At 40.7% G+C, this 14077-nt stretch overlaps 1 protein-coding gene across 5 annotated transcripts in view; it reads right to left on the bottom strand.

Moving 5' to 3' along the window:
• Lama4 (laminin subunit alpha 4) overlaps positions 1–14077 on the bottom strand; it is a 156514-nt gene that overhangs the window by 54318 nt on the left and 88119 nt on the right. For all 5 annotated transcript variants that reach the window (XM_074076240.1, XM_074076232.1, XM_074076245.1 and 2 more), the window contains 3 exons: positions 8505–8616; positions 5647–5814; positions 3463–3656 (listed from right to left, as the gene is read on the bottom strand). In XM_074076240.1, the coding sequence (XP_073932341.1) occupies positions 3463–3656; positions 5647–5814; positions 8505–8616 (474 nt within the window). The remainder of the gene's footprint in view (positions 1–3462; positions 3657–5646; positions 5815–8504; positions 8617–14077) is intronic.

The following is a 14077-nucleotide window of genomic DNA, read 5'->3' as shown; positions in this document are numbered from 1 at the left end:
TGGTGTTATTCTTTTTTGACCCATGCTGTAGTTTTAATTGCAAAATATGAAATCAAAATTCTTAAGTCGTTTTCTAAAGCACAAAAATAAATTCCAATAAAGTCAGATCCATTCAAATCAATTTATCGTAGGAAAGACTACTGTATAAATGAAAGGTTGGGTTTAAAATTTTGTTGGAAGAAATTAAAGTTTTGTGACATTTAAATATACACAAGGTAGGCAAAGGAATGTTAATGGTAGTGTTTAGTACTTTGTCGGTCCAAGTTAATATCAAAGGAGCATTTTTTTTTCAGTACTGTAGCTTGAACTCAAGGCCTCACACTTGCGAGGCAAGCACTCTACTACTTGAGCCACTCCATCAGCTCTCAAAAGAGTTTTTATAATCAAGAACAACCAGATACACAAATCACATCTGGATTACACAAGAGTGCTCCATGCCCTTGTTCATCCATCTGTTCATCAACAAAATTAACATATGCAAGGTTTGTGTTAGGTGCTAGGAAGGTATAATTTGTGCAACACAGGAGACTGCCTTTTGGATGCTCATAATTTAGTAGGGATAGACTAGATGCATACCATACACATAAATGCGTGTGCACATACACTTACAGGACACACGTTACACATTCAGTAATTAATGTGCCTCTTAGACTGCACTACTTTTTTTGGGGGGGGGGCAATACTAGGGTTTGAACTCAGGGCTTGTGCTTGCTAGGTAGGCGCTCTACCAATTGAGCCACAGCTCAAGACCTCCTCTTAGACTGAAACACAGAATTAGGCCAAGTATGATGAAGCTTGGTGACCATTCCAGAGGTACAATAGATGGTTGTGTCAGTGTGGAGGAGGGATGGACTTCTTTTGGTGGTTAGGTTCTTAACCTGACACATCTGAACAAGTATACATGTTTTTTCATGGCATGTGCATGTGTGCATGTGTGTGTGTGTGTGTGTGTTCCCTTCTGAATTCTCAGGAGGTTATAAGACTTCAACAATGTATGAGTCACTGGATTCTAACAGGCAGGAAAGGCACTCTACAGAGAGAGCCACTTCAGGCTTAAAGGCTGGATAGAATTAAGCATAGATGATATAGATGGACAAACATGACTAAGAGAAACATGAAAAAATTCTACATGTTCTCCAGCAGCTGGGAGACAGGTTTTGTAGGGGAGACAAGAAATGTTGCTGGAAAGCAGGTGCTAGTGGCTCACACTTATAATCCTAGCTACTTAGGAGGCAGAGATTGGGAGGATTGCAGTTTGAAGCCAGTCTGGGCAAACAGTTTGTGAGACCCTATCTAGAAAATACCCAATACAAAAAAGGACTGGTGGAGTGGCTCAAGTGATAGAGTGCCTACCTAGCAAATATGAAACCCTGAGTTCAAACCTCAGTACCATTGAAAGAAAGGCAGAAAAGAAAGAAGGATCGCTGGAACCATAGGTGTGCTCACGACAGATGACTGGGTAATTTACCTTTCTTCACAGGAAGCCAGAGAAGGCCTTCAAAGGAGCTTTATTTACAGTGTCTACAGAACTAGAAAGATGCCTTGAGATGGGGTCTAGCAGTAATCAGAAGGTGAAAGAAGCCAGGAGCATAGGCAAGAGAAGCAGAGGGCTGGAGCAATCACTGATGACAGAATCCTTGAGGAGGAGGGATTGACTTAAGAGAATGGGGACTTGGAAGGGAGAAAAGCTGCTTTAACAGGAATGGAAAAATTAGGAAGGAGAATCAGTGGAAGAATCAAGAATGGGGAATTGTTGGAAAAAAAAGAGCTGTGTTTTTGGTGGGTAATAGCAGAGAACACCCATGTGGCTAGTCCTGCAGACAGACACCCATATGAAAGCTGTGCTCCGTTATGGATAAGGATGAAGACCTCCAAATTTCTTTCCTGGACTGAAGCTGTGACATGGGGTAAAGTCACTGAGAGAGGGAATGGGGGCAAAAGTGGTGGAGCTTTGGTTAAGGAAGAGGAAGGAGGACTGAGACAGAGAGGGCTTTAAAATGCCTCACGCTATGCTGTTCTTTCTTGAAATCTTGCTCATACTGTTCATTTGTTCTCAGTAGAGAGTTTGTTTAGCAAAGTTAAAATGAGGCCTACCATCTGTTTGAGTCACTAGAGTGCCAAATTCCTGGTATCCACATGCATGAGGTTTAAAAAAATTGTGCGTAAGAAAAGTTTAATTGAAAGCTATTTTGGCATCATCTATTCATTTAATTTGTTTTTAGAACTGAAGTCTCTTCATATGGTTAACACTGTCCATTCACTCCTTATTACATCCAGAAATTCCTGTGTGCCCTGACACACGCCATGCTATTTACCAGCCACTGACAAATCAGCTGGTTTGTATCTATGCATGTACTTTGGTTCTCAGTTCATTATATTTCAATCCCTTCCTTGTTATAGGCCTTATGAAGGACTTTTGATTACAAGACCCAGTCCTAAAAATGAATCAGTGAAGAACTGAGGATGTTAACACATGTGTTCTCTAGCATAGTTTGACAACCTCAATCTCAAATGAGAACCACATCTAATTTACAGTTCTAGTAATAATGGGTCCTACTTTTTCTCCATAATTCAACCTTACTTCCTGTGGCTAAGGAACCAGCTGTGATATGTCTGGGGTCTCCCATGTGCCATAGCTTGCTCTTGTCTGACAGGGACTATCTGGGTTGGCAGGTCCACCTCTCCCTTCAGGGCTTCCAGTACTGGTATCTTCATTTGTGACCCCCTGGAATTGTTGCATGAGTTTGCAGTACTGTTCTTCATTAAATCAACATTTTTATTCAACTATTATACTGTGTCAGGCATTGTGACAGATGCTTTAGGACTCAAAAATGAATAACAAATGATTCCCTGATGTTCTAGAGGCCCCCTGGAGTTTAGAGGGGAAGATAGCTACATTCCCAGAAGACAGCAATACAGAAAAGAGCTATGGGCAAAGCACTGCACAATTGGGAGACAAGGTGGTCTCTTGGGGGAGCTGGTGCCTGAGGGAAAACTTAAAGAATGAGTGGGGTTAGTCAGGTGAGGAGGAAAGAAAACGTGTGTGCACTTTTTTTTTTTTTTTTTTTTTTGCAGTCCTGGGGCTTGAACTCAGAGCCTGTGCCAGATCCTTTAACACCAGAGGCACAGGCACACTCCAGCCTTTTTTTGCTTTAGTTATTTTTCAGATGCTTTTTGCAGTGATCCTTCTGACCTCTGTCTCCCTAGTAGTTGGGATTATAAGCATGTACCACCCACTGAGCCTGGAACAACTTCATTTTTATCAGAGTAAGAACCAAACAATTATCATGCTGTCAACTTGATTTTAGGTATACTCACGTACTTTAGTAATTTACAGCGACAAAAAATGTCATTACATCAAAAATATGACTATTTATACATCAGTGTTTAAGTGTTAAGTGTCTTTTGGTGTGACTTCACATTGTCTACACCTGACATGCAGTTAGTTACTGTCTACTGTACCTCGTGGTCCCGCTGCCTGGAGGCTGTGGCTCTGTTCATGTCTTCGGCATCCCTGACATGGTCAAGGGCTTGGTCTAGTGATTCCTGGAGGTCTGCCAACTTGGCACTGTAGTCATCCAGCTGCTCCAGGACCACAGGAAACAAAGAGCGCGTATCATTGTGCAGCCGCTGCCAGTTCTCAGCCTGGCTCAGCACTGGGAAGAAATGGAGACAGAAATTCAGCCTGGGCTCTCTGTCTACTCCCATTCCTCCAGCGTTTAGCAGAACAGAAAAATTTTCAGGCCCTCCTTCTTCAGTGATTGAGATTGAAGCCATGTTCACAAAATATCCCCCCATTTTACATTTGAAGAAGAAATGTTATTTTGTTGGATTTAGGAGCCCAATGGCCAATTAAAAGAAGGGTCTGATTTGTTTTCCCAAAGAGAGAGATTATTTTTCATTTTATGAGGAAACCACGTCATTGTGCCTTGCTTTTTGTTACCTAAATGATTAGTAATTTTATCCTGTAAGAAAGACTTGAATACAATGTGACTTTTTACATTACACCCAATATTATCTTGTCAGTAATAACGCAAAATGTTATATGCGCATAACTACCCATTTTCTGTGTTTTCTCCAGGCAACTGTGATCAGTTAGCGCCTTGATTCCATGATTTGGGGTGGAATAAAGATTAAATGACAATGATACGGTAGTCTTAAATCTTCTGTGTATGTGTCCTTCATTCTCTGCTCAAAAGCACATGTGTTGACTAGGGGGCTTACTTCTGTTTTTCTTCGGGGCATATCAATCTATTTTGTAGAATTTTTTCATTTTCTTTCATCACTATAAGAAGACACAAGTACATAGCTGAGTAAAGAAAGTGTTTGGAAATGCATTCACTGCATGGGGAGAGACTAACAGGGAGATGCCATTTCCCCAAGCAGTCTCGTTAAATTCCAGAGCAGGCAAGGAACTTGGGAACATCTGGCTGTGACATTGCATTTCCAGCTTTTCTGACTGTTTCTGATGTTGGCCATTTTGCAATCTAGTGAAACCTTCAGACTCCTTCTTACAATGTGTTTTAAAATACATAAAATAAAATATGTAAAATTTCAAAGGTGATCAGTATATTAAAAAATCAAATTGGTAGTATCATAGTATATGTGCTTCTCTGTTAATGCATAAAATAACAAGATCTGGAGATGAATCCAATAACTAATTTTGACTATTGATGAATCATTAAAAGATATTATCAGCAGCTAAAATATGGTATGCAAAGCTGTGGTTTCTTTTTTAGACTATGTAGATTAAAATGAACACAATTCTTTGCAACTCTTCCCATCAAGAATGGAACCATCTCTTTGCCCTTTGGATCTGGGCTAACCTTGACCAATAAAAGGGATATGACATGGTTGAGTTTGGAGGTCTCAAGAGACCTTGTACTTTCCATTCTGAAGGCCACCTTACCAGCCTAGCCTTCTCAAGGGTAAGAGGCCCAACCTTCTTAGCTAACCCTATATATGAGTGAGATTAGTACATGCCACATGGAGCAGAGATGACTATCCAGGTTGAGTTCAGCCTAAATTGCCAACCCATGAAACCATGAGCAAATAAATAGTTATTGTTTTAAATGAATACATTTGAGGTGGATTGGTAGATAGTGATTGATTAATTGATACAGTGACCAACCAAGTCATAAATCAGTAATACTACCATAGTCTGATGTCCATATTTCTCATTAAAGGAAATGCAAAATTTCCGTTGGAGGTTAAAAATTATTGCAAGCTTTTTAGGGTCCTCAGAACATGACTGTTTGCTGGGCTTGTAGTATTTCTGCCTTTTCAGTAAACTTTCTCTTGCTGTAGCTTTGGGATTCAGTGGTCTTTAGCTTTCTTTTCCCTATTTTATATGTTTTCACCAATTACTAAGTCTCTATTTCTTCCCAATAGGAGTAAAAATTCTGTAGCTTCATTGTGGAATCTCAGCTGTTTTTAAGGGTGCAAAGTTGAGCTGGATCTAAAAATCTTAGTCTTATAGTCAAGGTTCCCTGAATGATCCTCAGAGGCTATGTATAAATTATATGTTGCTTGGAATATTGAGACTTGGTTGCTTGACCAAACGTTGCCCTTTTGCTTGCTGTTTTTTCCTGGCCCCACAAATAAAGCAGGTGTGTGCTGGGACAGCCCAGAGTTGAAGACACCTACGTTCCTGGGCCTCATCAGCTTCCTCATCCACAAGCTCCCTCTGGGTGAGGAATGGTGGACGACGTCGAATCTCCTCAACCATCTTCTGGGCCAACACCAGCTTCTCGGTAATTTCCTCAGGGCCCAGTTCCTGCTCCTCCCCATAATAGAGCATCTTGTTGTTGATCTCTGAAAGGAAGAACACAGTAAAACAGGAGCAAGGGGAGGGAATGCTGCAGATATAGGGTGAGGGCTGGTGGGCAAAGCACAGGGCTGATCCTGCAAAAGAGAGATAGGCTCATTCAAACCTAGCGCTAGGGCCATGCCGAGAACACTGGTGTTGGCATCTGAGCTCATCACATGTTCCAAGGAGGAGGAAAACCCTGGGAAACCATGCTGTTTCCTGTACAGTGTCTTCAAAATGGAAACGGGGTGGTATGTAGCCTGCTGTATTTTCATCCTCATCTGTTTCCACAGCAATTCAAAATGCTAATATTTAAGCCACAATAATTTGGGGTCTCTGATCAACCTTTTATAGAAATACTTAGGGCAAATGTTCAGAGGCCTCTCCTGTCATACGTGGGCTGTATTGGAGGGGGTATGAATTGTATTTTAGCCAAGGATTTAACAAAACAAAGCCCTAAAGCCAAAATGAGAGCATACTGATAGTTGTCCAAATGAGTCTTTCGGATTGTTTTCCAGACAAACTATAAAATGGTGGTTTGTTATAGTGTGATATGAGTTTTTAATCATGAATAACTATTTTTCTGGCAACTTTATTTGCCTTCTGCAGTGACTGCTTGACAAGATTGGGCCATTTTGACTCTGAGTCTTTTCATCCCCTTTCTATAAGTAGGTGGAAGATTTTGGAGCCAAGGGGACCACTGAGGGTCAGAGGGATTAGGTGGCTTGTCTAAATGTTAGCATGCCGAGCTGCATGCAAAGCTGGCATAGTTCTCTGACTCTCTCATTCTTACTACGTGTGATCAGAAGAAAGGGATGTAATTACTACCTTGTCCCACGGCAGCTCCAGGAGGAAGCATTTTATCTTCCTGGCATAAATGAAATTGTGTGTCTGTGGTTTACGATGATCTATGTGGTTGGCCAGACAAGATGGGTAAACAAACACTGGTGTCATATAAATCACACCAGGAAAAGGGGTTGTATTTTATGTGGATAATAGCTTGAAGGTCACCAGCAGCTATTTTAGAGATAGTTGGGAATGAGAAATGACACACTATTGGTGTTGTACAGCATTCCTGAATTCTAAAGGAAGGAAGGTGTTTTTTTGGGGGAGAAATTTGTAATACCATAAATCTTACTGAGAGAGTTATAGGGAAATCAGGATATGCTAAAAAAAAAAAAACTATCAAGGGATAGTTTTTTCAAATAAAGTCTAAAATATTAACCCTCAAAATAAACTAAACATAGGTATTTTTCTTAAGCTCTACGACTCGCAATACTGAATTATTTTACATTTTGATATAAATATCATGCCGTTTTATTTTAGCTATGTCTGGTATAGATTAGAAAAAGGAAATACAGACAATAACATTTTTACTTTGGTCTTTGGAGATTATTCCTACATTATTTTAAAGAGATTAAAAACTTACAAAGGTTACTGTTTCTCATTTACATTTCTTTTGTATTTTTAAAATGCTTTCCCATGACTAAGGGTCAAATAAGACAGTTTGGATTCTTTCAAAAGAAACACCTTAGAGTCAAAATTTTGGTTATGAAACAGTGAAGGTAAAGTATGTTTTCTGAATGGTTTACTATGCTCCTGGCTTTATTTGCTGCCTAAAGGGGTCATTTAATCTTCTAGGCTCAGTCTTACTGTTTGAGCAAGTCAATAGTAACTCTAACATGCTGTTAGGAATGGAGGAAAAGAATATTTTATCAGTAAATGCAAAAGTGTGAAATAGTGAGGCTGGGAGTAAAACGCATCCCATTTGATTTTATTGTATATTACAGACACCAAAGGAAATGTAGCAAATGATGAATGCTGGCTTTATATATCTTTTGCTTGGAATACGCCCCTGACATCAGTGTAAGGATATGAATCTCCCACTCTGGGTCCTTTTACTGTCATTGTGCCCTGAGATGCACTTGGTGTTGTCATCCAGACCTTAATATATAGTATAATAAAAAACTATGGAGGCACAAATACAAATCTTAGCAGAGTCCAACCAAGGAAAGTCTCTTTATTTTAGAACAAATGCAATCTCTTTCTGTTAGAAAATCAAAAGTGGCTTTCAGTGCTCTATTAAGATAGTCCTCAAGATGCAGTCTGCAGTTAGCACAAGTTAGAGCACAAGTAAGTGAACCTCCAAGGGGAAGGTGGAGCATCAGTGTTTTAGGGCAAAGGAATCTCACACAGCCCCTCCTTCCTTATCTTTGAGTTGGAGACCTGAGTGATTTCCCTACCTGGTCCTTGGGGAAGAGTGACACAGAAATAGCTTATGACGATTTGCATCTGTTTACTACCATTCTAATTGCAATTGTTTATCTGTAAATAACCTAGAGAAAACAAAAATCAAAAAAAACCTCCCACCGAACTCTTGCAGTTTAGAGACACCATAGCATACAATTTCCTCTGCTAGAAAAGCATCCTGGCATTAAACTTTGGTAAAATGCCTGGAAAGGAAATGATTTGGGACATTTATTCTTGACCAATAAAAGATAATAAATAGGCACAAAGACTCAGAAATTCTAGATAAACAAACTTGAGTTGAGGACCTTATGTAAGTTAAGACCTGTAACCCGCTTAACAAGTTTCTGGCCCGTGGTAACTACCGACAGTAGACATTTGTTTTTACTGTTAGTAATCTGGTGTAGTTTCCTTGACATTAAGTTGAATTCAGAGAGAATGTATTTACCTTGGATTTTATCCCTCATATTGTGTGCTTGCTCTACAAGCTTAGTTGCGTGCTCTGTGGTATCCATGCTTTCCTTCTGAACCAGAGGCCCCTTTCTTGAAGCTTGACTTCCCTACAAAGAATATGAATAAACACTAGATCAAATTTACAAGAAAGGAATGCTCTGAGGGGTAGTAGGGGTGGGTGGGCATATTGTACTCATTTCACAAACATCAATTTTCCTGTCATGTAAAAATTCTATACCATATAGACTGGTCCCAGAAGTCATGCACAAAGGTTGAGTGACGATCGTTCTTAGAATTATAGGATGCTATAAAATCAGATGCTGTTCCCAGGCCATCAGTCACAGTTCAGTCCAAACCAGCCACCTTTCATCTGAAATTTATTCTTTGAATTTTTGCTGTATCTCTAGATGCCAGACTAGGGTATGGCTCATGTCTTCTGGTGAGTTTGATGTTGTACCAATTGAAGAGCTTAAAGTTTCAAAGAGAAAATTATCCAGAGAGAAAGCAGGCAGACCTTGAAATGCTCACTGCGTCCAGTGCTTGTGGGTGGTCCAACCTCTAGTGAAACTGAATTACCACAGAGACTTAAAGGATTGTGCTCACTGGGCTCTGTGCTGTTTCCCGAGCTTTCTTCCAGCTCCCATCAATGTTGAAGGCACTTGTGTTCAAATAACTGTGCAGGCAGATTCGGTGCAGTGAATGGGGCGCCTCCCTGTGGGGGCTGATCCCACTCCAGTTCAGAGAGAGTGGACGCTTCTCTTTCAGAGCTCCCACACATTTGTCAGCATTAAATCCCATCCCCACTGTGGCTTCTGAAGAAAGGGGGTGGGGGCTGTATGTCTATGTGTGTGTGGCCTGGGACAGAAGCTGAGCTAAGAGCCAAGAGACATGGTTCAAGGCCAGGACACTGCCTGTGTGAACAACACTGGATGGGACGAGGTGGGGGGCATACTTCCTTTCAGCGTTAGAAAGACAGATTTCTGGGTTATCTTTAAAAAAGGAGGGGGAATCTTGCTTGCCTTTTCTGGTGCTTTCCTCCCTGGATCAGCTCTGTCACAGTGCTGCTGTGGTTGCATGGACCAGGCTAGTCTGCCACTTGGTGAGCTGGTAGACCATTGTGCAGCTGCCCCAGGATGGGAAACGGTAGTTCCAAGTTTCATGCGGCGTTCTACCTAGAGGTAGGACTTTAGGCATGATATGGCCTGGAGTGTTTTTACTCTTTCCAGGTATAACTCAAGCAAGAAGCTCTCTATGATTGCCCAGGAAGAGAATGTAGCAATGACATCATGGCAAGCATGTGCCTGGAGGCTTTCTATTGACAAGTCAGTAATCCCCTCAAAGCAGGGTTGCTGGAGTCCTGAAGACCCTGTGCAGCCACCAGTCTCTTCATAAGTTGTAGACTCCCTGTCCCTTCTTCTGAGTCATTGTGTCCCTTTCCCTAATTCCAGTCTTCATCTTGGCTTGTGCTAATGCTTTCCAGAGAAACCATATTTATGATCATTTAAAAATTAGATGATGCATAAAATAAAATGAATCCCTTTTTTGGTTCTGGTGATCCAACTTGTGCATGCAAGGCCAGTACTCTTATCATTGAGCTAAACCTCAGTCCTGATTCTTATTGTTGATACCATCCCTCACTGCTTTTAAAAACTATGGACACACTTTTAAGCTAGGTGCAGCAAGTCACAACTGTAATTCTAGCTACTTGGGAGGCGGAGATCAGAAGGATTGTAGTTCAAGGCCAGTCTGGGCATGGGGAAGGAGTGAGGTGGAGAGGAGGGAGTTCTCCAGACCCCATCTCAACCAATAAAAGTTGGCTGTGGTGATGCTTGCCTGTCATTCCAGCCATACAGAAAGCAGAAATGGGAGGGTTGTGGTCCAGGCTGCCTGGGCATAAATGTAAGACCCTATCTGAAACAATAACTAAAACAAAATAAGGCTGAGGGTATGGCTCACGTGGCAGAGCACCTGTCTAACAAACCTAAGATTCAAACCCCTGTACTGCACAATAAATAAATAAACAAATATGGACCCCAAATATGGTATGCTTAAAAATTTTTTAACACGTTCATATTTGATGATGTTTAAATACAGTTATGCTTATAAAGCACAAGATTCATTTTTTACTCAGACTTCATCCTTCACGGGAAAGATACACTGTTATTTCTGTCATTATTTTATTTTTTTGTGTGGGACTTGGGCTCAGAGCTCCGGGTTTCCAGCTGACAAAGCAGGTGCTCTACGTGAGCCACACCTCCAGTCCATTTTGCTCTGGTTATTTTGGAGATGGGTTCTCAAGAACTATTTGCCTCAGCTATCTTCAAGCTACAAACCTCCCGATTTCAGCCTCCCAAGTAGTTAGGATTACAGGCGTGAGCCACCAGCACCAGGTCATTAAACTGATTTTTGATGCAGAAACTGAATTGGTTAAAATAGCTAGAGGATGCCACAGCTAGAGAAAACCTCTTCTTTCTGATAAGCGCCAGAGGGCGCTGTGAGATATGAGGTGGATGGATAGAGATCTATACATACATAAATAAATGAATATCAAATAAGAGCCAGTTTATAGCAAAGGAGAACATTAATTACTTTAAATTGTAAAATTACTGAACAATGCAGTACATGGTAATATCTTGTCTGCATTTTTTTTTCTGTAACTTTGCTTATGGAAGGAAAATAATGATGGTAAAACAGTTGTTTTTTGCTTTAAAAAGCTAAAGTTAAAAAATTACCCCCAACAACTATAAATTTGTTGTTGGTTTACATCTCAAAGGATTAACTTTACTCACCTCAATAGTGAATTTTCCTTAAACTTATTTGATACAAAAAAAGTGGCAAGGCTTTTGGACTAATACAGTCCATACAGGGTACTGTACTTATTAATTTACAGAACATCAGGCAGATTAAGTGAGATGACAACCAATACATAGGATGACCAAGATTTTATTGTTTAAACTGGGATTAATTACTCTGGGATACAAGTATAAATGGGAACAGTAGTAGGAATGCTGAGGGGCTATTTCAGAATCTGAGTGGCAATGTCTATTTCAGTGGCTTATCTCCCTTTAACATGACTCCCAACTATCTTTCTGTTCCTGATCTGTCTTCTGAGCTGCAGACCAATCTCTAACTGCCTCTGGGCATATGCAGATACCTCACTCTTAAAATATCCAGAGCAATCCAGTCTGCATTTTTAGTCTTAGTCATCTGTGTCTCTAAGATAGAGCTTTCTTCGTTGTTCCTCCCAACCTCTAAGTGGTCCTCAAGTCTATTTTATTCTACTTGTCCTTCTGGCTTCTCTTCCTTTTCCCCACTTCCACAGTTTTGGTCCATCCCTGTTCGCTATAAATGCTTTTCAAGCGAAGGCAAGACAGCAACCAACCACTCCTTTGTCCAAGCCTATTGTGGCAGTCTCCCTATTGTGCCCCATCCTGGAGTCTTTATCCACACTGCATAGGATGTTTCTGCACATCTGATTGGCTGTTCTGGGTGAACACTTCATTGACTTCCAAAGTCCACAGGATGCAATCCGGATGTTCCTGGCATGTGGCACGATTCTTCATGATCTTGCCACTGACATCGTCAGCATTATATACTACTACTTTCCTTAGCAATTAATTTTCTTCAAGATCAATTCTTCTAGCACCAAAACCACAGAATGTTCACATCCACTCTTCCCTTGCTTGAAAGTTCTTGACAAACTCCTAGTTATTCTCAATACAAAGGACAATACTCATCTTCTTTGGGAAGATTTCCCTAATGAGAGAATTCACTATTTCTCTCCTTTAGCCTATACGAGGCCTCTATTACTAAATGGTGTGTCATAGTTATTTTAGCACAGTAACTGTTACATACAAGGCATAAGTAATAAGCAAGCCAAGTAATGCCTTTGGAATAGAAACTCTTCTTCTCCTTCATCTTCTTCTCCTTTTCACTCTTCTTTTCTCCTCTTCTTCTTGCTCCTCCTTGTTCTTCTTCTCTTTCTTCCCCACCTCCTTTATCCTCCTTTTTGGTGGTAGTGGCATTGGACTCAGGGCTTTGCACTTGCTAGGAAAGTGCTTTCCCACTTGGGCCACACCCCTCAGTCATTTTTTGCTTTAGTTTATTTTTCTGATAGGGTCTCAAGTTTTTCAGGGGCCAGCTTTGGGCTGAGATCCTTCTACCTTAGCCTCCTGCATAGCTGGGATTATAGATATGCATTACCACACCCAGCTTATATATTTCTTTTCACCTTGTATTTTCGGCAGGATCAGTGAGGAGACTAAGATACTTTGATGTATTTCTCTTTCAGAGAGAAATACATTGTGTGTTTGCTCAAGTTGATATAAGGGAGTTTTTGCTGTGGCTGATGGAGCAAGGAGGATAACAGAGATGGAGGAGAGGGAGAAGCAGAGGGGATGGTATAGCATTCTATAAGCCACTCTTGAAGTCTGGGCTCTGTAAATACAGGCTCTGAAGTGGACCCCCAAGACCCAGACAGTGAAGAGCAGCACTGAGATTGTGAAAGAGCTACCATCCCCACCTCTGCTTGTAGCCCATCACCACTCTGACTTGAGCATGGTGGCTTTGGAAACATAGGAGAGTGGAATCTTAACACGGTCATGGTATTTTATTATCAATGTGATCAACAGGGAGACCTTTTGGAGACTGACTGTGATCACAGATTCATCGGTGGGAGAAAAGGCCTCTACTATTTTTCAAATCGGGGATTGAAGGTCTTGGATATGGACATTGGCACAAAACCAGTGAATATAATTTGTGAGATTTGGGTCATAAGGTGACTCATGCAACACATAATTCACAAACAGAGGTATTACTTGTCAAACTCAAGAGGCAACACCAATGTGACTTTGGTCAATGTGGAAACATACAATGAAATCCCTCACTCTACTTAATGCCAAATACTAGTTACTTTCTTGACAGAAGGATATCTAAGGCAAAACGTTCCTTAAATCCTTCTGAGAATCAATCATAGGCTTTTCTAAACTAAGGGCTTGGAGGGTGCTTGAGAAATCATTAGGACCAGCTCTGGGCATTTGTTTGAAATGTTTCAGCAGGCTCTTGTGCCACCAGGACTGTTATATAGTCACATGTTATTTTCAATAAGAACTGATGAAAACAGCTGGGTGAAAGTTCTAGCAGTTTTATCACCAGCCTCCCACTTTGGTGGTCTGTTCTTGTTGTCCAGGAACCTTTTCTACTGGGAGTCACTTTCAAGTTTGCATTATTTCCTGCCCACGAAAGCCTGCATTTAACTTATATTAGAAGCAGGAAAACTTTACAACAAAAGGGCCAGTAACTCTGTCTGAATTGTGGGAGGAGCTAATCTGCATGAAAACATTTCCTCAAGAATTGAGATACTTTTGACAAGGTCCAACCATGACATCCAAATGAATTAACAATGAGCTTTCACAAAGATTTCTTTCTTGGCATTTCCCTTGAAACTTAAGAGATTTCACTGCTCTTTAATGCTAGCGGTTGTTAATATGTGCTATTGCACGAGAACTAGGGATAATTTTCATATGTATTTTAAAGTATGTGAATCTTCCAAGGGTGCAATTAGAGTAA

This window comes from Castor canadensis, chromosome 1 (genome assembly GCF_047511655.1).
Source record: "Castor canadensis chromosome 1, mCasCan1.hap1v2, whole genome shotgun sequence".
NCBI classification, from domain to species: Eukaryota; Metazoa; Chordata; class Mammalia; order Rodentia; family Castoridae; genus Castor; species Castor canadensis.
The sequence above is the reverse complement of the archived record's forward strand: the minus strand, read 5'-3'. Positions and strand labels throughout refer to the sequence as shown.